Source organism: Haliotis rufescens, unplaced genomic scaffold (assembly GCF_023055435.1).
Source record: "Haliotis rufescens isolate VD_foot unplaced genomic scaffold, xgHalRufe1.0.p SCAF_15, whole genome shotgun sequence".
NCBI lineage: Eukaryota > Metazoa > Mollusca > Gastropoda > Lepetellida > Haliotidae > Haliotis > Haliotis rufescens.
Window position 1 is genome coordinate 17,145,416 of NW_025963835.1, and position 21,047 is coordinate 17,166,462.

The 21,047-nt window shown below is 38.8% G+C and overlaps 1 protein-coding gene across 3 annotated transcripts; it reads right to left on the reverse strand.

Moving 5' to 3' along the window:
- Window positions 1-1,509: 1,509 nt before the first annotated feature.
- On the reverse strand, window positions 1,510-21,021 carry LOC124138687 (structure-specific endonuclease subunit slx1-like). Of its 3 annotated transcripts, none has more exons than XM_046505459.2 (6): window positions 20,872-21,021; window positions 18,957-19,263; window positions 9,980-10,031; window positions 8,892-9,260; window positions 6,631-6,837; window positions 1,510-4,425 (listed from the first exon to the last, which is right to left on the reverse strand). In XM_046505459.2, the coding sequence occupies exons 2-6, from the start codon at window positions 19,127-19,129 to the stop codon at window positions 4,387-4,389; spliced, it is 840 nt and encodes a 279-aa protein (XP_046361415.2). In that variant the 5' UTR covers window positions 19,130-19,263; window positions 20,872-21,021; the 3' UTR covers window positions 1,510-4,386. The 3 variants fall into 3 exon arrangements, with proteins under 3 accessions (XP_046361415.2, XP_046361416.2, XP_048252190.1); XM_046505460.2 differs by having other exon boundaries at window positions 20,572-21,012; XM_048396233.1 differs by having other exon boundaries at window positions 20,969-20,998.
- Between the last annotated feature and the right edge of the window lie 26 nt (window positions 21,022-21,047).

Sequence of the window (21,047 nt, forward strand, 5' to 3'; positions counted from 1 at the left end):
CTACATCATACGCCTATGGGTACAGAGTATTCTCCCTTTGTACATGTGCCACAATGGCGGATCCAGCATTTTTAAAAGGGAGCGAACCAAAATGTCAAAATCCTCTCTCAGATAATTTCACTGCAATCAACATACTACATGTGAGGAGGAGTTGTGGGTCCGGGAAATCCGGACCAAAGTTTCCTCATATCCAAACAATAAGTGGCTTTGACAATCCAACTACCAGGAATCTGATTGGATACAATCTCAGTGAGGAAGTGTTTTTTACACACACACACAGAGAGAGAGAGAGAGAGAGAGAGAGAGAGAGAGAGAGAGAGAGAGAGAGAGAGAGAGAGAGAGAGAGAGAGAGAGAGAGAGAGAGAGAGAGAGAGAGAGAGAGAGAGAGTGTTTTATTAAGATGTCACGTGCAAATAACATATACATACTGCATAAAAACAAAAAAAACAATTATCATGTATAAAAGTATCCAAGTAAAACATTGTAAGCTTTTTTCTTACGTTGTACGATCATCTTTTCTTATTCCAGCAGCCAAGGAACTGTCAATTTTGTTGGACACCATATTTTAACGTTATATGTGCATATCAAGAACGCAAGTTACCAAATGGCTGACTATTTTTAGTACAAAATAAAAATAAAAATAACCATCAAAACACCTATATATGTGTATGTTAACACAGTATGATTAAACCACTTGATTAGTACATACGTGCAAGTTTTAAATGTTTGGGAATATCTTCTAGTAAGAATACCAAATGATAATTTCAATTTCAGTTAACATGACATTACAGACTCATTACAGCCACGTTTAACGGGAAACAACACTCCAACTCTCACACGTCTTGCTGGCGCCGTTTTAATTAGCCCCCGTAATCACCAGATGCAAAATAGCGTCAGCGACCCAACAAGTCAAGTCCAATCAAGCAAAGTTTATTCCCATAAATCCCAGATGTGATACAGGGAGGATATATATGCATGTGTACACATGCCCAGATAGTAATAATAATAGTAAAAATAATAGTATACGATATATACATAGTATGAGTGAGCATAACAGATATACAAATATATACTAGTAACATTATTCATACAATTTCATTGGTGCACTGATATACTTGGATAAATTTATAAGGATAGGCCTATATTGTACATAAGTGATATATATTTTTTAATTGAAGGATATTCGCACTAGTATTTTGGAAGATATCGATTTCGGGGGACATTTAAATTGGGGAAAATAACATGAAATGTAATTCATCACCTATTCCAGGATTACGTAATGTACAGATTCTATATGTTCTCTAAGTACCCGGTACCATCGACCAGTTTCTATTGGAGATGATGATTACCTAACCTTTATGTGTTTGTTTATTTGTTTGTTTGTTTGTTGTTTAACGCCGCATTCAGCAATATTCCAGCTGTATGATTGCGGTCTGTAAATAATTAAGTCTTGACCAGACAGTCCAGTGATTGATATGAGCATTGATCCATGCAATTCGGATACGATGACATGCATCAACCAAGTCAGCGAGCCTGACCACCTGATCCCGTTAGTCGCCTCTTACCACAAGCATAGTCCCCTTTTACGGCAAGCATGGGCTGCTGAAGACCTATTCTACCCCGGATCTTCATGGGTTCTAATCTATGTGGAGTTAAGCTTAATCAGTTTAAAGGCAGTGATAACAGGTATGGTTCAATGATATGGAACTGCTTAAACATGGAATATGGACACAAAGGAACTAAAGGAACTGAAGGCACTATCACCCAGTTGGTGACAGCATAATATTTCAAAAGGGTTTATCGAAAAGTCTGTGTTACAATCAACAATCTCTGGTGTTTTAAATGAGAAATTACTGTATCAAGTTGGGGGAAAATGGAGATAAAAAATATGGACTTCCCATCTCAGACTGATGGATCACCCCATGTAGATCCGGCCAAGTGTAGATGTACCAGACTACGTTGTCTGGAAACAAGGTTTCCTGTACCCAAGTTTAACTTTATCCGTACTTTGACAATCTAAATAACAAGGAATCTCATTGGATATACTATCAGTGAGGAAGTGTTACATTACAGACTCACTACAGCTACAGCTAATGGAGATACACAATAGACATAAATACTGAGTGAGTGAGTATGGTTTTACGCCGATTTTAGCAATATTCCAGCAATATCACGGCGGGGTACACCAGAAATGGGCTTCACACATTGTACCCTTGTCGGAATCGAACCGCGTCTTCAGCGTGACGAGCGCCGCTTTAACCACTTGGCTACCCATATAGTCATAAATAACACAGTTATAAATATACACATGAGCATTAATAAAGCACCACCGACCTTTTCAGATATGTGCTACATTAAAAAAAAAAAGACTAGTGAGATTCATTGTTGAATATGACAAGAGAATAGCAATCTGACAAACAGAACGTCTGACACTACCAACACACAGATAAAGCTGGCACTGAACTAGCATTTTATTGGCGTAATGCAAACAAGTCTGAGAAGGTTTCATTTCAACAATGCTGCATAGAATCAGCACCCAGCCCACCCCATTAATTTGATTGTCACATTATGAAGTGAAAAACGAGTATTGTCACTCTTGGAATCACCACTGACCCTGCAATCAGTGTCTGGAGTATCCAGCACTCTGATGGATGATTTGGTTTGTTTGGTTTGTTGTTTAACGCCGCACTCAGCAATATTCCAGCTATATGACGGCGGTCTGTAAATAATCAAGTCTGGACCAGACAATCCAGTGATTAATATCATGAGCATCGATCCACGCAATTGGGATCGATGACATGCATCAACCAAGTCAGCGAGCCTGACCACCCGATCCCGTTAGTCGCCTTTTACAAGCATAGTCCTCTCTTACGACATCTGATGGATGACATTCACAAGGCATCTGCTCATGCTGCTGATCCGTCTGATGTTTAACATTGGATCCTCTGCCATTCTGGGTACAGCACCAGTGTCACTTCATTCTGGTTTTGAACTGTAGGGTCCCTAGCTCTCACTTGGCGGCCAAGGTAATCCCAAAGGTGTTCAACTGGTTTCAGATCAGGGTCTGTCATTATTATTCGAATTTTGAATCAGGTTGTGCTTAACTGATGCTCATGTGTACTGTTAGATAACCGAATTATTTGAGAAATACGAATAATATTAATGTGGTGCATGTGATAAGACAGTATTGGATATAAGAAAGTCCCTTTGATTTTATATAATTGAAATGCCAGTTCCTAAAGAAATAATTTCATCAAATCATCGTCTATATGAAATCAAATATAATACTAGTCCTGATGAACACCATCAAGGTCTTTGGTCACAATTAATTTGTGTTTTTTGTGACTTCCTCTTCTTGCCCTGAGCCCAGACAGTACATTTCCATGCTCTGTCCTGCAAATGCTGCTAGATCAGCAAGATAAATTATTACCACATGTTTCTATGTCTTACAGCTGCACATCTTACAGCTGTATCAAACATGACCATCAGTCTCCTTACAGCTGTTTCAAGGTCATTCAAACATTCAAACATGACCATCACTCACCTTACAGCTCCATGAGTGAGTGAGTGAGTATGGTTTTACGCCGCTTTTAGCAATATTCCACCAATATCATGGCAGGGGACACCAGAAATGGACTTCACACATTGTACCCATGTCGGGAATCGAACCCAGGTCTCCGGTGTGACGAGCGAACGCTTTAACCACTAGGCTACCCGACTGCCCCTAGAGCTCCATGAAAGTCAGTCAAACATTGCCTCCTCAAACTCCTTACAGCAGTATCAAGGTCAGTTTGTCTTGTTTCATTTGATAATTTGTTTGTTGTTTAATGCCGCACTCAGCAATATTCCAGCTATATGACAGCAATCTGTAAATAACCAAATCTGGACCTGCCAATCCAGTGATGGACATCATGAGCATAGATTGGGATTGGGATTGGGATAGGATGACATGTATCAGTCAAGTCAAAGAACCTGACCACACGATCCTGTTAGTCGTCTCTTATGACAAGCATGGGTTGCTGAAGAATTTCTCTAACCCGGAACACTGGTATATCAAGGTCAGTCAAACATGACCAATCACTCTCCTTACAGCCATGTCAAGGTCAGTCAAACATGACCCATCACTCTCCTTACAGCCATGTCAAGGTCAGACAAACATGACCCATGACTCTCCTAACAGCCGTGTCAAGGTCAGTCAAACATGACCCATCACTCTCCTTACAGCCGTGTCAAGGTCAGTCAAACATGACCCATCACTCTCCTAACAGCCGTGTCAAGGTCAGTCAAACATGACCCATCACTCTCCTAACAGCCGTGTCAAGGTCAGTCAAACATGACCCATCACTCTCCTAATAGCGGTGTCAAGGTCAGTGACACAAAACACCTTCACCATGTGTCGCTCTCGCTGTCTGCTTGGGATTCTCCCTGAAATGTCAAAAACACAAATCTGTTCACACTAAAGATAAACATGGAGTTTTAGCATGCCCCAATATTGCACAACTTATTGCCTCAGAAGTTAGAACAAAGTGTTTTTCATATATTCTCAGCACAAATATACAATTTTGATTACTGGCATTGTTTTGCAATTGTTTTGGTTCATGAAAGAACAAATAGTTTTCATGGACATTGAAAAACATTGCTAAAGTACTGTTGGAAATGCTAGAAAACTGCTTTTCTGGCTTCATGTAATAAATACGAGTCATAGGTCTATAAAAAGAGCATATATCAAAATAATGCGATTTGACCTAATCTAGCCTGTCCTAACTGACATTGTGATTACCCTAAAAATGTACTTTTACAGGTAAAATGATGATAAACTTAGAAAATATTCGTGTGTTGTCATGCATGTATGAAATGGCCTATAACCTGAGGTAATTACCTAACACCTGTCCCGAGGTGATGACCTCACACCGTCCCGTGCATTCTCCCAGGTGCAAATGTCACCGAGTTGGGGGTGGTCTAAAAATATTGCTGTTATTGTACTAAATTGACATGTGTTGATGGGGTAGCAATTTAGGATATGTACTGCATTATATTTGCTTGGAAACATGGACTAGTTAAGAGCTATGGAACGGGATGAGTCTTGGAAGGTTGCGGTTTTGGAATCCAGAAGTATTTGTTGTTCTACAGATGGTTTCTTGAGGTGACATTTATCTCCGCTGATGACGTATATGAATCTGTACTTTTGAATGATGTGTTATGTCTTACTACGAACCCGTTACACTTAGCCTAGATGGGCACAACAGGGTTGAGCTCACAATGTCTGACTGGCGTAAGTAAGACAACGTAACCGTGTTGTGCCGCCAGCATATGTCACATGCGTATATTTCTATAGTCCGTTTCAGACTGTCATCATTGGACTAAGAATAAATGTGAACTTCGTGTTTTCGTTTGAATTTGTCTCCTGTAAACTTGTCGATAGGACAGCTTGTGACTGAAATACTTCAAACCACAGGTAGGGCGATCGGTAGTTACTCGATATTTCAATAACAACAGTCTGTGAAAAATCATATCCTTTTTTCACTGGCAAAAAGCAGTTTTCTCACATTTCTGACAGTACTTTACAGTATATCTGCAGTATTGAGTCATACTATATCATGTATTCCAGGGTTCAGATAGAATTTCCTTGTCAGAATATGGCCGATGTGACGATATATATTTTAACTCACTCACTCAGTTTTAATTCTGTATTGATTTTAAAAGGTAACATTTATTAAGACTTTGCAACAACCTGACATAACTACTTGGTGTACCAGTACCTTACCAACCTACAAACATAACACTGTCATAACAAGCCTTAATTAACCCAACTCATGCCAGTTAAACACAAATTGGTTGGGCTCAAGTATCTTGAGTGAGTGAGTATGGTTTTATGCCGCTTTTAGCAATATTCCAGCAATATCACTGCAGGGGACACCAGAAATGGGCTTCACACATTGTACCCATGTCGGGAATCGAACTCGGGAATCGAACCCGGGTCTTCGGCGTGACGAGCGAACGCTTTAACCACTAGGCTATCCGACCGCCCCTTAAGTAGCTTGATGTAATGTGACATGAGAGCTGGGCAATTGTTTACTGCTCTACAGTCCGTTTGCTCAAATATTGTACCGTTGAAATGCAAAATAGATATAAATCTAAAAGCAACAATACAATTTAAATGGCATGAGAGTTATTGATTTGTCCATACCCTCTTGTCACTATAATTTCAGATATTGTCATGAAGTAGAGAAAAAGTTGTTTAACAAACTTTCATATAATTGTATGTGTTTTAATGCCAGTGTGACCCTTACAGTGCAGATGGCTAAAAGGTAATTTGATCAGCCAATCAGGGATCATGTCTTAAAATGTGATCAAAATCAGAACTAGGAAATAAATACATTGCCATCAGGCGGACTAGTGATACTTACGATGTCAACATTTTTTCAAAGGTAGTTACAATTGTTTTATCAAGATTACCTAAGGATCTTCTAAACTGTAAAGTTGTCCGTGGACAACTGAAGCTGATATTTTGTGTTTGTCCTACTGACATAAGAGGTCAGGCAGGCATTGATTTACCACATCCCTGGAAGGGGAGGTATTACAGTGGGGTAAAAGATCTGACTTCAATGACATTGTAGTGGTACAACTCACCTGGGTTGACGACTCAGCGAGGTTCTGGTAGCAGCCCCGCTTGTGCCTGATAAGGTCGCCCCACAGGAGGGGCTGCTTACACTTGAGACAGAAGCCTTCGATTGGGATTATTTGACCTGGGTCGTACAGGAAGCGTTGAGCCAAACACAGGATGTGAGCCTCCATCTGACATTGGGGATGGTAGCAGGCTACAGTCGTGTCATCAGGCTACAAACATGTGCAAAATATGAGTCGGATTAAAATCATTCATCATTACTTGTTGGGGAATCTACCTGTATGATTGGCCAATGTTGCATATATATAGTGAGCTTGTGAGTGTGTGTTTTTCACGTGTGTGTTTATACCATTACCTTTGGTCTTTTGGTGTACAAGACCTTTCAGATTGTAAAATACTGTTCATGTTGGTAGGTGTCGCTCATATCTGGTCCCAAGAGTGAGTGAGTGAGAGAGTTTAGACCTTGGTTTATCGCTGCTTTGAAAAGTATTTCAGTAATATCACTGTGTGTCAGCTTGATGTTGGAGGAAAGGCTGTGGTGGTGCATGTTTTGGACATATACCAATTTGGCAACATTTATGAACATGGGTTGGGTGCGGACAAGCCTTGAAACATGATCGGGGCAAAAAGAAGGGACATAACTCTGCACAACAAAATGCGGAACATTAGACGACTGGGCCCTCAGTTTCCCTGTACATATCACAAGGAAGGACTGCAGGAGGTACAGTAACTCAATTTTAGTTTGTAATAATCGTAGTTCATTATAAGCATATATACAGGATATATACAGCAAATGCCAGGGACAAAAAACAGAACTTTCTATCCATCAGTTCGTAATAAACGTGTTCGTTATAAAAGTAGTTTACTGTATCTAGTTAGTAGTTCTTTTTATAGTGCCAACTGAGGTACCATGCCTCAGTTTAACATTATTATCCTTCCCAGGCATAGTGTAATGACTCAAGCCGACCAGTCCTTGTTTTTTTACATAACGCTGTGTGGGTAACAAAAAGTGCCATCATTTAACATCTTTTGGTATGAGGCAGCCTAGCGATTGATCCACAGACTATCCACTCTCTGGGCAGATGCTCCATCCACTAGACCACAGAGGCCATCTCTGTTAAAGCAGGCCATCAAAGCAAGCCACTGGGTTTAGTGATTTTACTGCCTATTCCCACAATTTGTAAGAAAAAGAGATAATAGTGTATTTTACTCAGGCAAAAGCAAGTGTGATCATGCTCTTTATCCTCAAATTGTGTTTTTAGTCAAGTCAATACTCTGTTATTTGCAGACTGAAATTGTTCTGGTTAATTATCAGATTGAAAACGGACCAACCCCTACAACATCAGCAACATCAGCAACATCCCAGCAATATCATGGTGGCCTGTACATAGTCGGGACCAGACAATCCAGTGTTTGTTTGTGTATGTTTGTTTGTTGTTTGGTGAACTCAACAATATTCCAGCTATATGACGTGGTCTGTAAATAATCCAGTGTGGACAAGACAATCCAGTGATTGACATCATGAGCATCAATCCACGCAATTGGGATCGATGACATGCATCAACCAAGAAAGCAACCCTGACCATCCGATACCGTTAGTCGCCTCGTACGACAAGCATAGTCGCCTTTTACGGCAAGCATAGGTTGCTGAAGACCTGTTCTAACCCACATCTTCACAGTCAACAATCCAGTGGTCGATATTGTGAGCAACATGACACCATCGGAGTAAGTGGATATACAATCAACCAAGCCACTGAGCCTTTATTTCTGCGCCGTTAAAATATTGCGAATACCATACCAAAGACAATACTGCGACGAGATATTTTTGGGAGTTGCCGTGTTGAGAAGTTGAGAAGTGACAATGTGGATTTGAAGATCAGTGTCATGAAACCGATTCACGCAAGATGGCTTGTTTCCTGTGTGGACAACAATTGCAAAGGACACTGACGCAATCAAGCGAGGTTGGAAGAAGGCAGGATTACTGTGAGGTAACAGTGACACTAATTGGTCTGTTTACACTGTTATTTGTGATGTATTGTGTGACCATTCTGCATTCATTTGTGTTTTTAACTTATTGAGTAACTTATGGTTCTGGTTGATGATTTCAACATTTGATGATGTGTTGCAATGAATAAAGTATGTATGTATTATTTATACTTATTTTTGCGTTTTTAATTTGTGCGATAAACCCCCTTTGCAAAACTCGCAATAATAAAACGGTTGCAAAATATTCCCTGTTTACAGTATATTCCCCTGATAATCTCACCTTCAATCTCTTGTAGCACACGGGGCAGACCCTGTGCCTCACATTTAGACTTGTGATCTCGCTCTGGTTACATGTGTCCTCCGTGCTCTCCTTTGGAGTCTTCCCCTTGCCTGCCTTCCTGACCTTCTTGCTCCTCACGGGGCCGTACACGATGGGCATGTGTGAGGGGGGTGCACTCGCTGGGGAGAAGTCAAGACAGTAGTCTTGCTTCAACCAGCGGATCGTGAGTGGGAGACGATTCCATGGACCTGTTCGGAGCATTTGGGAAACAATTCGGAATCGGAATTGATGTGCTGTTTCTTTGCGTGTCTTCTTTGGTAGATGGCGGAGGCGTCTGGATTTGTCTGGGTGCTGCCAGGCCCACTCAAACTGAAATGAAAACGTGTTGTTTTGACATGAACAGTCAAACCGCTGGTTGAACACTGAGCAATGTTGTCAGGATCAATTTTGAAGCCCAAGAAGCTTCTGTAAGTTGTTTTTACAGGCACAAACAGTGAGTGCTGGGGACAGAAGTGTCTGAAATACATTTCTCTCCCATCAAGCCAGACTGTGTGGTGACTCATAAATGGAACTATCCTGTATTGAAAGTTGCAGACCAGCATTAGTAAACACATGCTAGAGTAGACATTCTTTTTCTCAGATTTACTTTATTCTGTGCCTTTATTATTCCAGCAATATTCCAGCCATATGACTGTGGTCTGTAAATAATCGAGTCTGGACCAGAAAATCTAGTGATTGATATCATGAGCATCGACCTACACAACTGGGATACGATGACATGCTTCAACCATGTCAGTCAGCCTGACCACCCGATCCCGTTAGTCGCCTCTTATGACAAGCTGGGGTTGCTGAAGAGCTCTTCTAACCCGGATCTTCACGGGGTCATAATCACAAAGGTAGCTCTTGCTCTAAGGTAAGTGAGTCACATATCAATGTCTCGTTCAAACTTGTCAGCGCGGTTATGAAATTTTCAACCAGACAGTCAGGCAGGTAGGAATACATTTGACATATCCCCATAAACGTTACCAGGCACAGGATAGCCTGCAGCTATGTGGACACTGGAGGAAACACAGAGACATGCACCCTACCCGTAATGCTGAGATATCATTGGGGAAGCCATGGATTATCAGGATCATCTCCCTGAAAAGAAACATAAATCGTTCAAACCTCATTTAAAAAAGTGAAGAATTAAATGTTTTTGGTAGTCATTGCAATCCCTGCAATTTGATTGGCCGAACGGGTCCTTTTCTTCTGCTTTCATTTCGCAGCGATGAATTAAGGCACTGCCCCCAAGATAGACTACTTTCATCACAAAGGAATGTCACGGAATCCCAAGGCAAGGCCATCACTGTTTCAAGTATGCTTGAACTTTTAGCTTTGTTTTGGTATCAAACATGCTGTCACAAGCTGTTAAATAAGCTAAGAGCAACTTGTGAAATAAAGAGTGTATCAGTGTTTTTTATATATATTGTCTGGTTAACACTTTCCTCCTGAAACGAAACAAAACATAATCCAGGGTTGTCTAAGCAGCCATGACGCACCCTGCGACAAACGCATGTACATGCCAAATGATGACAGTGTCCTGTCAATGCGCTTCATCAACACCTTGATCATCTCCCTGAGGCAAGGGAGTTAACTGACTGTAAAAATCCAGTTTCCACCCTTGCCGAACTCAGCTGGAATATCTAGACTCGATCGTAGTACTACCAGTGACCATTATGAGATAAGTCCCTTCTATGTCCCTCCTACTGACTAATCAGATTCCATCTCTTATATCACTTACATTTGCTTCAAACAAAATGGCGGTGCCCAGTCAGGACGATCTGATCGATAAACAAGATCTATTTTGTTACAAAACGGGTGTTACTACAAAAAGTGCATCAAATCACATGAGCACCTTGATTAAAAACATGAACAAATTTGGAAAATATCTGTTGACACCGAGTTGGCAATACACATGCTTCGAAAATCCTGAAATCGACTGAAATCTGCACGGCATTTTACAAACCAGATGTCAACTTTGTTATGCGATTTTAATTGGACTATGCATAAACCTGTTAACTCAATAATTCCAGCAGCCTATTTCAGCAAGGGTGACTTTTAGAGATTAACTCCCTTGCCTCAGGCAGATGCACCTTGATAAAAGTGACCAAAATTGTTTTTTTTCATTGCCAAAAAGATGCATTTCGTCCCGTTGTTTGCTTCTGGCCTACTACTTCAAAACTATGTTGGGTAAAGACTCATTCCCCCAACACCCCGCACCCATAAAAATAAAAAGAATTTTTGTTTTAAATAAATAAAAAAATAAATTATTAGTATAGGCTATCCTTGTTTGGTATCTAGCCACTTTACATCTGTTAAAGAGAACAAACTTTCTCACTGCTGGAAGTGAAAGCGAATAATATTTACTGTTTGAATAGAAACCGTCTATCATTGTACACTGGCATTCACTGAGAACGGTGTGTCCACTAGATCAAGGGAGGTAACTCTTACAGCTTCCACACCAATCTGGTTGACAAACTAGGATAAGCAGGGTACTATAACAGAACTGCCCTGGTAGTGATCACATGTTCCTGGGTGCTGAATAATAAAATATCATGTCTATTGTCAAACCTCTCTTCTCATTATTTTAATGCCTAGTTTGAATTTAAACAATCAATCATGATCTCCGAGATAAATTGAAGCGAATAAATGTAAATATTACCGGTATTATTACAAAATTTCAAACAATAGCTAAACTATCAGTTACAATTCACAAAATATTGAAAAAGAGCACATAACAAGATATACCAACAAAACATATTGTGGGTATAGAGTACTTTGATTACAATTTTTAAAAAAGCGACAAAACACTTTACATTTTCATAAGAAATCTCTGCGAAACATGCTAAAAGCAGAGTCAACAGCAAGCCAGATTATACCTATTTTTGTTGGATATTGAAAATTAGTTGTTTCACACTTTATTATCTAAACGACAGTAACAAAGTACAAAAACTTACATTAACTCAGTGATAATACTTTTTTGTCAAAAACAACACCACCCTACACATAAATACAATTGGCTATTTTTCAAGTTATCCGACCTGTTATCTGTGATGCCTTTTCTAACAACCTTGTATTTTGTTCCATAAGCTGTCTATATTTTTCTGATATGAATAAATAATAAATCTTTGTCCACAATATTTGCAACACACTAAAAATATGTACAGATAAATTAATATTTTAATACAATATTGTTTTGTTCACTGAGAGCTATGAATTTATAAAACGAAGTGTGAACTGTATTCATCTGCCAAGAAATGTTCCAATTTTCCAATTCTGTGTATTCATTCATGTTTACATAAATAAACAACCTACCTTGCCAAGATGTCAATTTCTATACTCATTAGGGCTGTTACAATTCACTCGCGTATTCGGTGAATCGAACCATGACCATTCATGAATTGAAATTGTTATTCATGGCCTATAGAATCGAATATTTATGAATATGCAATCATATGTATTTACATACCCTGTACCTAAAAATATCCATAAGAACATATTACAGACATAGATTTCTTTCAATGACAACACTCTTATAATATTTAATTTGACAGTATTGTGGTCACAGGTCATTATCTCAGTTGAGCCGATACTAGTACCTGGATAAGTGCAGTATATAGATGTAAAATATATTAATAATTAACAAACCATGTCAAATAGTTTATGTTGTTATTGTTTCACTGAATATAATTAATAATACATAAACTGCTGACTTCTTATTGTATTTGTGAATTAACATTCATATTCGTTACCCTAGATTCGTGATATGAATCGTATTCGCCTCACAGTGTATTCGTTACAGCCCTAATACTCGTCATTCAATTCAGCGATCGCTAGGGGACAGACAGCATATGACTGCCGCACAGTTAAACACAGATCAATGTGGGTCATTGTAAAATGTTTATTCTTTACATATTCAAACATCTTTAAGCAAATATACCCCACAGGGGTTCCCCAGATAATAAATATCTAGATTGCTAAAAAAAAATGGTTCAGGGAGAATGGCCTAGTTTCCTTTTCAATTTATTGAGTTATGAGCACAGAAGAAAAGATTTTGATTTGATGGAGGTGTCCTCAAATCTTCACACACAGAAGCATTGTATCAGAGAACAGGATCTGATTTTACTGAATCTGCCCATGGGTCCAATCTATTTTAAGAATAATCCTGTTTTAAATGAGACAGTTTGTGCAGTACCGTATTCGACATAATAAGCGCCCAACCTTACCTGCCGATTACCGGTACTTCCTGTTTGGAACAATGGGCATCGATGATAATTTTTTCTCATCTTTAATGTGGAGTTGCGGTATCACAAATACATCGATATGTAAGTTAATTATTTGTAAGAGACATATATATATCTAAATGGGTAAAATACTGATATCGGTCGTTTTCTTCATTTGCCAAACAACAAAATTTACAATCTTTCAATTCTGATTTTTTTCACCAAAATTATGTTCTAATAAGTGCCCCCTATTTGTAATTTTGAGAGTGCCCTGGGCGCTTATTACGTCGAATACAGTATTCACTGCAATAGAGTTCATGTATGTATACAAGACACCTGCATTAGATCAATAAAAAAAACTCAAAGTTGAAAAGGTTACCCAGGTAACTAACATGACTAAGAATAAAATTTACAAACTTTTTCATTTCCGAAATTGTTCAACTCAAAATTAATTGGTTAATGCTGATGCGTTTGGTTTATTTTGGCAAATCTGGCTCATTTGGAGCTCTGAACAGCAAAGCCTTAGTTGACTAGTTCTATTACTTGCAACAACCAAGTCAGCAAGCCATCTGATCTCGTTAGTTGCCTCTAAAGTCCAGGATTTTGTTGGTAAATTCTCAGTTGAAATATTGTCTGGGTGGATTATTTCCTAAAAATGCTTTACCTGAATAGTGTTATTACTGTAATACAAACAAAATAGAGTTCTATTTCAAAACAAACAAAGCCTTTTAGAATTATTAGTTTTACTTTTTCAAAAACAATAAAACAGCTGTGCGTGCGTGAACAATACTCTGAGTAATTACCGAACGTATATCCTTTTTAACTTGCATACCTATATTTAATTACAACTTTATTCACAGAATGAATGCAGGAATCACACACACAAAAACTCTACTGCAGTGAATACAAATTAAAAGACACCTGAAACAGCATTTTAAGCTGAGTTATTTTAAAATACCCAATAGTGAGTGAGTATGTATTTCCAGCAATATCACGGCAGGGGACACCAGAAATGGGCTTCACACATTGTGCCCATGTCGGGAATCGAACCCGGGTTTTCGGCGTGACGAGCGAACCCTCTAACCACTAGGCTACCCGACCACCCCAAAATACCCAATAGACTGCACCACAGGAATAAGAATATACTGACTACAGAAAGAACACTCAAATACTCAATGTTAAATACTCAATGTTAAAAAATATTATCTGGAGACCTATTGCATAATAGTGGTTGCTGGGGACCAATTCTAACCTGGAATTTCCACAGGGTCATAGTTCATTGAGAGTCTAATCCATCAGGAATCAGCAATGAACTTTATCCCCCAACTGACAGATGTCTTGGAGTAAATATATTGTTTGACCAAAGTCCGGCAGGTCAAACTCCAGACTGTAGATCTGTAAGCCAGATTAACATGCGTCTGGTAATGGCCCAGGGGTCTCTCCCAGCAGAGAATAGGCAGGGGGCATTAATTACATGGAACTCACAGCACATATGACTGGAAGTAGATTACCTCTGTCACGTTTACACTCACTGGCTACTTAATGCTACACTGTTACAACCAGCCAAACATTGATGATTGAGGTGTTATTCAACAGCTTTTAGGGCAATAACTATCAAAAGGTACCCTGGATATTTAGTGTTCACGAAGGTACTCGGGCTTAAAACAGCATGGCTTATGACATATCCTCATTACGTTTTAATCCTTAATCTTTGATCCCATCCAGGGACTTCTCCAGTCTTTTAAACTTAGGGCCCCTGGAAGGCAAATTGAAGGGAAAACATTATTTTGTTCAAAATTGGGAAGTTTTTTTTATAGTTTTTCTTTTCCTAACTTCGGGTGTATTGTATTTTGATATGGCATTCAATATAATGACATGAAACGAAGTACCATATTCCACGTAATAAGCGCCCCGCTCTAATAAGCGCCCATGGCGACATTTGCTAAGATATTGGCTATTGAACAATCCCAATCAACACCCCTTCCGAGTGATCAATGTACAGAAGACTTATTTATTCGCGTATAATATGCACTCGTGTGTTTTACGCACCCTTAATTATGGGCATTTAATTCTGGAAAAATATATCTGTCGTACATAAACATTTCAGGCTGTCAGCATAAACCACGAAATTTATCTTTCAACTCTGTTTTTTCCACCAAAATAACATTCTAATAAGAGCCCCCTATTTCTAATTTTGAGAGCACCCTGGGCGCTTATTACGTCGAATACGGTATTTGAAACATCTTCCTTTTTATTGCTCCTGTACAGGTTATCTCTACAAAGCCATAAAATTTGTTATTAAGTTTATACATAAAATTTGTTATTAAGTTTATACATAAAATTTGAATTGAGAAATGTTTAATTCCAATTTGGGAATTTATAATACATTTGCTCCAGATTTGAGGCTGAATATCACACTCCGACCAGGTCTAGATAACTCCATGTACATCAGTAATGCAGGGATATTTGCCAGGATTCCAACTACCATATTCGCCATAATAACCGCCCTGCTCCCCAAAAAACCCTGACAAACTTCTAGACAAATCTTTTTAAGGACCCACAACTAAGACTGAAAATAAACATGGCATTTTCTTGTGTATATTACAGATCTGTTAAAAACAACAGCAGAATACTACCAGTGTAGAATACATACCAGTTTATAATTACCAAGTAACTATTATGGAAATAAGGTTAATTTCATCGATGTTTGAAGTAATTGCTCACAACCGCCAGATCACTGACAACAAATTTAACTCACTGTATGGGGTTTAATAAGCGTCCCCATTTGTCAATTTTCTATTAACCCAGGCGCTTATTACAGGGAATACAGTATTGGCACATAATGCATTATTTGTCCAAAATTAGACTTTTTAACATTTTCATAATGCCTTTTTGAAGGCATTTTATCAAATGTTAAGACTTTTACAAGGCAGGTTCTAAATTGTTACCTGATAAGTTAAAGGCCTGTTCAACCCTGAGCGAAACTTGTCCTATCGAAGAAAAGAACTTTTAGGTCCACTGGCAACCCAGAGAAGTCTACAACTGATTTGATTTTAATTACCAGTCTCCAAGAACCTTCTTTCTCTAAATTGCAGCTCTCATTTTCTATGTATTAATATTTTAATATTTCATCAATGTTTTTACTGTATCTTATTTCACCTTACATAATTTTTGTACTTTTTTAAAGTTTCATATTATCTGATTCTATTGCTGTGTGTCATCTTACCTCATTGTCATTGTTAATATCATCTTATTTTCCATATTAAATGTTACTGCTTCCAATACTATCTAATCCCTTGTACAATACTTCACTGCATGAAATCCGAACACAAATTATCTCCCTTCCTCTTCCTCTTCCTCTCCCTCCTCTTGACAGTGATTGGCTGATCAGAAAGATCACCTGTCGCATCCTCCTTTTGAGGTGTCCGGAGATCTTCATGTACGGAGATATTGTCTTCACACATCCTGAATCTGTATTGCACCACATGATACAGTGCCTGCTGTAGTCCGATGGAACAAAAATATCTAAATTCTGTGGTTATTTTTTTAAAATTCTGAGACCAATCATTTTATTTTTTTTGGATTCAGCCAGGACTGCTTGTTGTGGCATTACTTTCATTTTTATTTTAATTTTTGATCTGCCATCCTGAAAATGGGATTATGGAAACAAATAATATTTCCAGTTTAAAGTGTTTCATATGATCATATCTTTTATAATCACACTTTCCGAGAACAGTTATACATGCTGGGATGTCGCCACACCAAATACCCCAAGCAAGCTGTGTGTGACATAGTTCCCATGAAAACGAAGCGATTTATCTAGGATTCCAAACTAAGTGCCCTTAGCAAGCAATCTGGGTAAAAATCATTGGGATTTTTGTTAAGGTTCTTGTTTTCTAAAATCAGAAGGTATTTTAAATTGTATTCATTGCAATAGTGTAAAACTGGGCGCTTAAGCCTTTCGGCCCTTATTATTGGTCCTGTTGTCAGTGAAATGCCAGACACCTCTACAAAGCCATAACATTGACTATAACCACATTGGTACATTTGTAATTCCAATTTGGGAATTTGTACAGACATTTACTGCAGACTTTGAGCTGTCGGCCACTGAGCAGGTGGCCACACGTTTCGTTTTTAATTTCCATTTAAAAAAAATAAATTAAAAATCCTTAAATATTCCAAGTCCAACAAGAGTCAAATACTGTATTCCAGTATTTTACTCATCAAGGAATACATTTATGTAGGGAGGCCCTTTCCCAGGTTGATTGTACACAACTGTTTATTATTTACACAACTGTTAATTGGTAACATACTAGTTTGAACAACAACAACAACAACAAAAAGACACCACTATGTTTTCAAAAAACATTGCCTGAGAACCAATTCTTTTAAGATTTTAATGCACTCCTTCCTCTCTCCCCACAACCCCACAAGAAGAGTGAATAGAAAAGGGTATATGACACCACAGACCGGAAAGATATCTACGTCAATGCTGTTTCAGATAACTTCTAATCAGCATGTCTGTCTGCTGCCCTAAGTACCCCAAGTCACATGACCTCACAGCAGTGATATATGTCTAAGTTACAATAAGTTATGAATGCTTGCTGTGGAGTGATGGTATGTAACTATAAGAGTAAACTATGTTCACTGTTATGTAGTTTAATTAATGTCGTATTCTAATATATACTGTAATGTAACTTATTGTATGTTATTGTGTTTTATAGGCCATTTAGTACAATTGTACCTTATCAAGACTTGAACTCTGCATGTATTAAATGTGTGACACATAAATAATATAGTTCTCTCTCTTTTGTCTCTGAGGCAGTTCTTATACCCCGTTAAATAAACAACAAGTCAAAAAGATCATGTCGGACATTAAATGAGACAAAAGACATAAACAAAAACCTTCTTGCAAAACTGAATAAGTCCCCTAAAAATGACACTTTTTCTGTATATTCAACGGAAGTGTGAAAACTTGATCACTTTCTGTTACAAAGTGGTTTAACTTCCCGATAGTGGAAGTTCATTCAAAAGCAATCTCCTGAGTCTTCGTCCCACAACCAATAAATGTCAACTAAAAATCTTACGCTGTTCAACGTAGTGGTCTGTCACATACAGAGCATGAAAAGCACGAGATTTACAAAAAAGAACATATGCCAGTGGTACAGCAACGGGCGTGTTTGGGCGAGCACTTCCAAGTTAATCGATGAGTATCTGGACGAGCTATACCAAAACAAACCGAGAACAACTGTTCCCTTCTGTTCACGAGATGTTGCACAAATGTGCATTATTCACAGTAGAGTTCTTGTATATGTTATACCAGCATTCAGTGAGTAAGAAAAGGTCTGTAAAGATATACGTGTACGCCGATGAAAAAGCTACATTGGGTTACTATGCAGTGAAATACTGTTGGGTTATCAAATATCTTCATGCGTATTTTATGCAAGCAGCTCAAAATTCATCGGGATATGATGATTTAGTTTGCTGTATTTTACATAAATATGCAGCTCATCTGGAGATCTAAAACAACCTGGGGGGTCGGGTAGCCTAGATGTTAGGGCGTTCGCTTGTCACGCCGAAGACCCGGGTTTGATTCCCGACATGGGTACAATGTGTGAAGCCCATTTCTGGTGTCCCCCGCCCTGATATTGCTGTAATATTGCTAAAAGCAGTGTAAAACCATACTCACTCACTATAGGGTGATGACATGGCTGGAATATTGCTAAAAGCGGTGTAAAACCATACATACTCACTCACTCACACACTCTGATACAACTTGGATTTGCTGATCTCTACTCACCAAGGTCCTTTCCCGTCTGTGCGCCACGCCCCTCCTGCCTGTGCCCCTGTGTTGTGCTGTTTGATCCTCCTGTTGGGGTCCACGGTGTACCCAATATAGGTCCTTCCCTTGTACCGGGGGTTCAGATTGTACAGGAGGTAAACGCCATAGAAGTCCTCGATCTCATGCACCATGGTGGCGATGGTGGCGATGGCAGCCCTTGTGTCTGAGCTGGTTCACCTGTTCCTCTGATGGACTGGTGGCCTTCCTGCATGTGCTTCTCAATCACTCATTACTGGGATTTATCTATGATTCCGAACTAAGAGCCCTTGAAACACAAATTGGGAAAATAATATAATTAAGTTCAAATTTGGGATTTGGTCCTTAATTTCTTAAATTCATATGTATGTTAATATGTTATGTATTCCATGCAAAAATGTAAAATTAAACATTAAAGCCCCTTCTTGTTTATTCGTCCTGTTATCAGTGAAATGCAAGTCACCTCTGGAGTGAGTGAGTGATGAGTGAGTGAGTGAGTGAGTGAGTGAGTGAGTGAGTGAGTGAGTGAGTGAGTGAGTGAGTGAGTGAGTGAGTGAGTGAGTGAGTGAGCGAGCGAGCTGGGTTTAATGCTGCTTTTAACAATATTCCAAGGCATGCCAGTTTTATATGGGAGGAAAGACTTGGCATATTGTTAATACAAATACACAGGTGATCTGGAGCTCTGTATAGCAACAGGACCATATGTACATGATGTAAGTGATATATCTATGTTTAATCATGTTAATAGCATTGTTCATGTTTGATTTACGACTGATTTTCTTCTTTAAGCGACATAATAATTTTTATCATACTTCATAGACTCCTGTGAGTTACTATTGCTTCGTTCCTGTGCAGCACTGAAGCACATACAGGTGAGTGACATTGTTTGAAATACCGTATTCGACGTAATAAGCGCCCCACTCTAATAAGCGCCTGAGGCGATATTTGCTAATATATTGGCTAGTGAACAATCCCAATTAGCACCCCTTCCGTTTGATCAATGTCAGAAGACTTATTTATTCGTGTATAATACTCACTCGTGTGTTATATGTACCCTTATTTATGGGCAATTAAATTCTGGAAAAAATATATTTGTCGTACATAAACATTTCGGGCTGTCAGCATAAACCACGAAATTTATCTTTCAACTCTTTCCACTTTTTTCACCAAAATGATATTCTAATAAGAGCCCTCTATTTCTAATTGTGAGAGTGCCCTGGACGCTTATTACGTCGAATACGGTATTCCTCTGTCCACCAAGCAGTGAATTGGCAATGTGACTGTTAACTTCCTGGCGCATCACGGGCAGCTTGGAGATGAAAATGAAATCGAGTGCACACTGATCCACACACCAGGGTAATAAAAGTGCAACACTTTGAGCATGCCCCAGATTGTCGTGGAAATATAGCGCAATATTATTATTATTAATATCATTAAGCATAGAGGGTTATATATATGTACATTCATGATTTTGATCACAAACATTTCAAAGCACATATTCATTGCACCCTCTAGCTCCAATAGGCTAATGCGTTTTAATATTTAAAGGGTTAGTGATATATCTAAATGGTAAATATTGTAAATCACTGGCCCTTACGTCAGTTAATAGAAGTAGCTTAGGCTTGTAAGTGTCGACAAAATGGATCGGGTGATCTTGCTCGGTGACAAGGTTAATGATTGCATGTCATCGTATTCCAGTTTCCATTGCGTGGATCAATGAATATCAATCAAGAATTGTCTTGTCCAAACTCGATTAAGTACAGACCGTCGTCATATAGCTGGAATATTACTGAGTGCAACGTAAACAACAAACAAAGCTTATGCAATTGTTGAGTGTCTGACGCGAACATTGTCTTAGCATTTTCCCACACAATAACACTGGATGAAACGCACTAACCGGGTCTATTCTTCGGCTACCATTAATTATCAAGGCTGTCCTGTACACACACTCAGGACAGGATAAACAAACATATCACAGTCCAACATACGCGTACAATCACTTTCTTCCAATCAATCAAACCTGCCGCCATTTTGTACAATCACGTGATGGCGTACTACAAAGGTCGAAGTTCA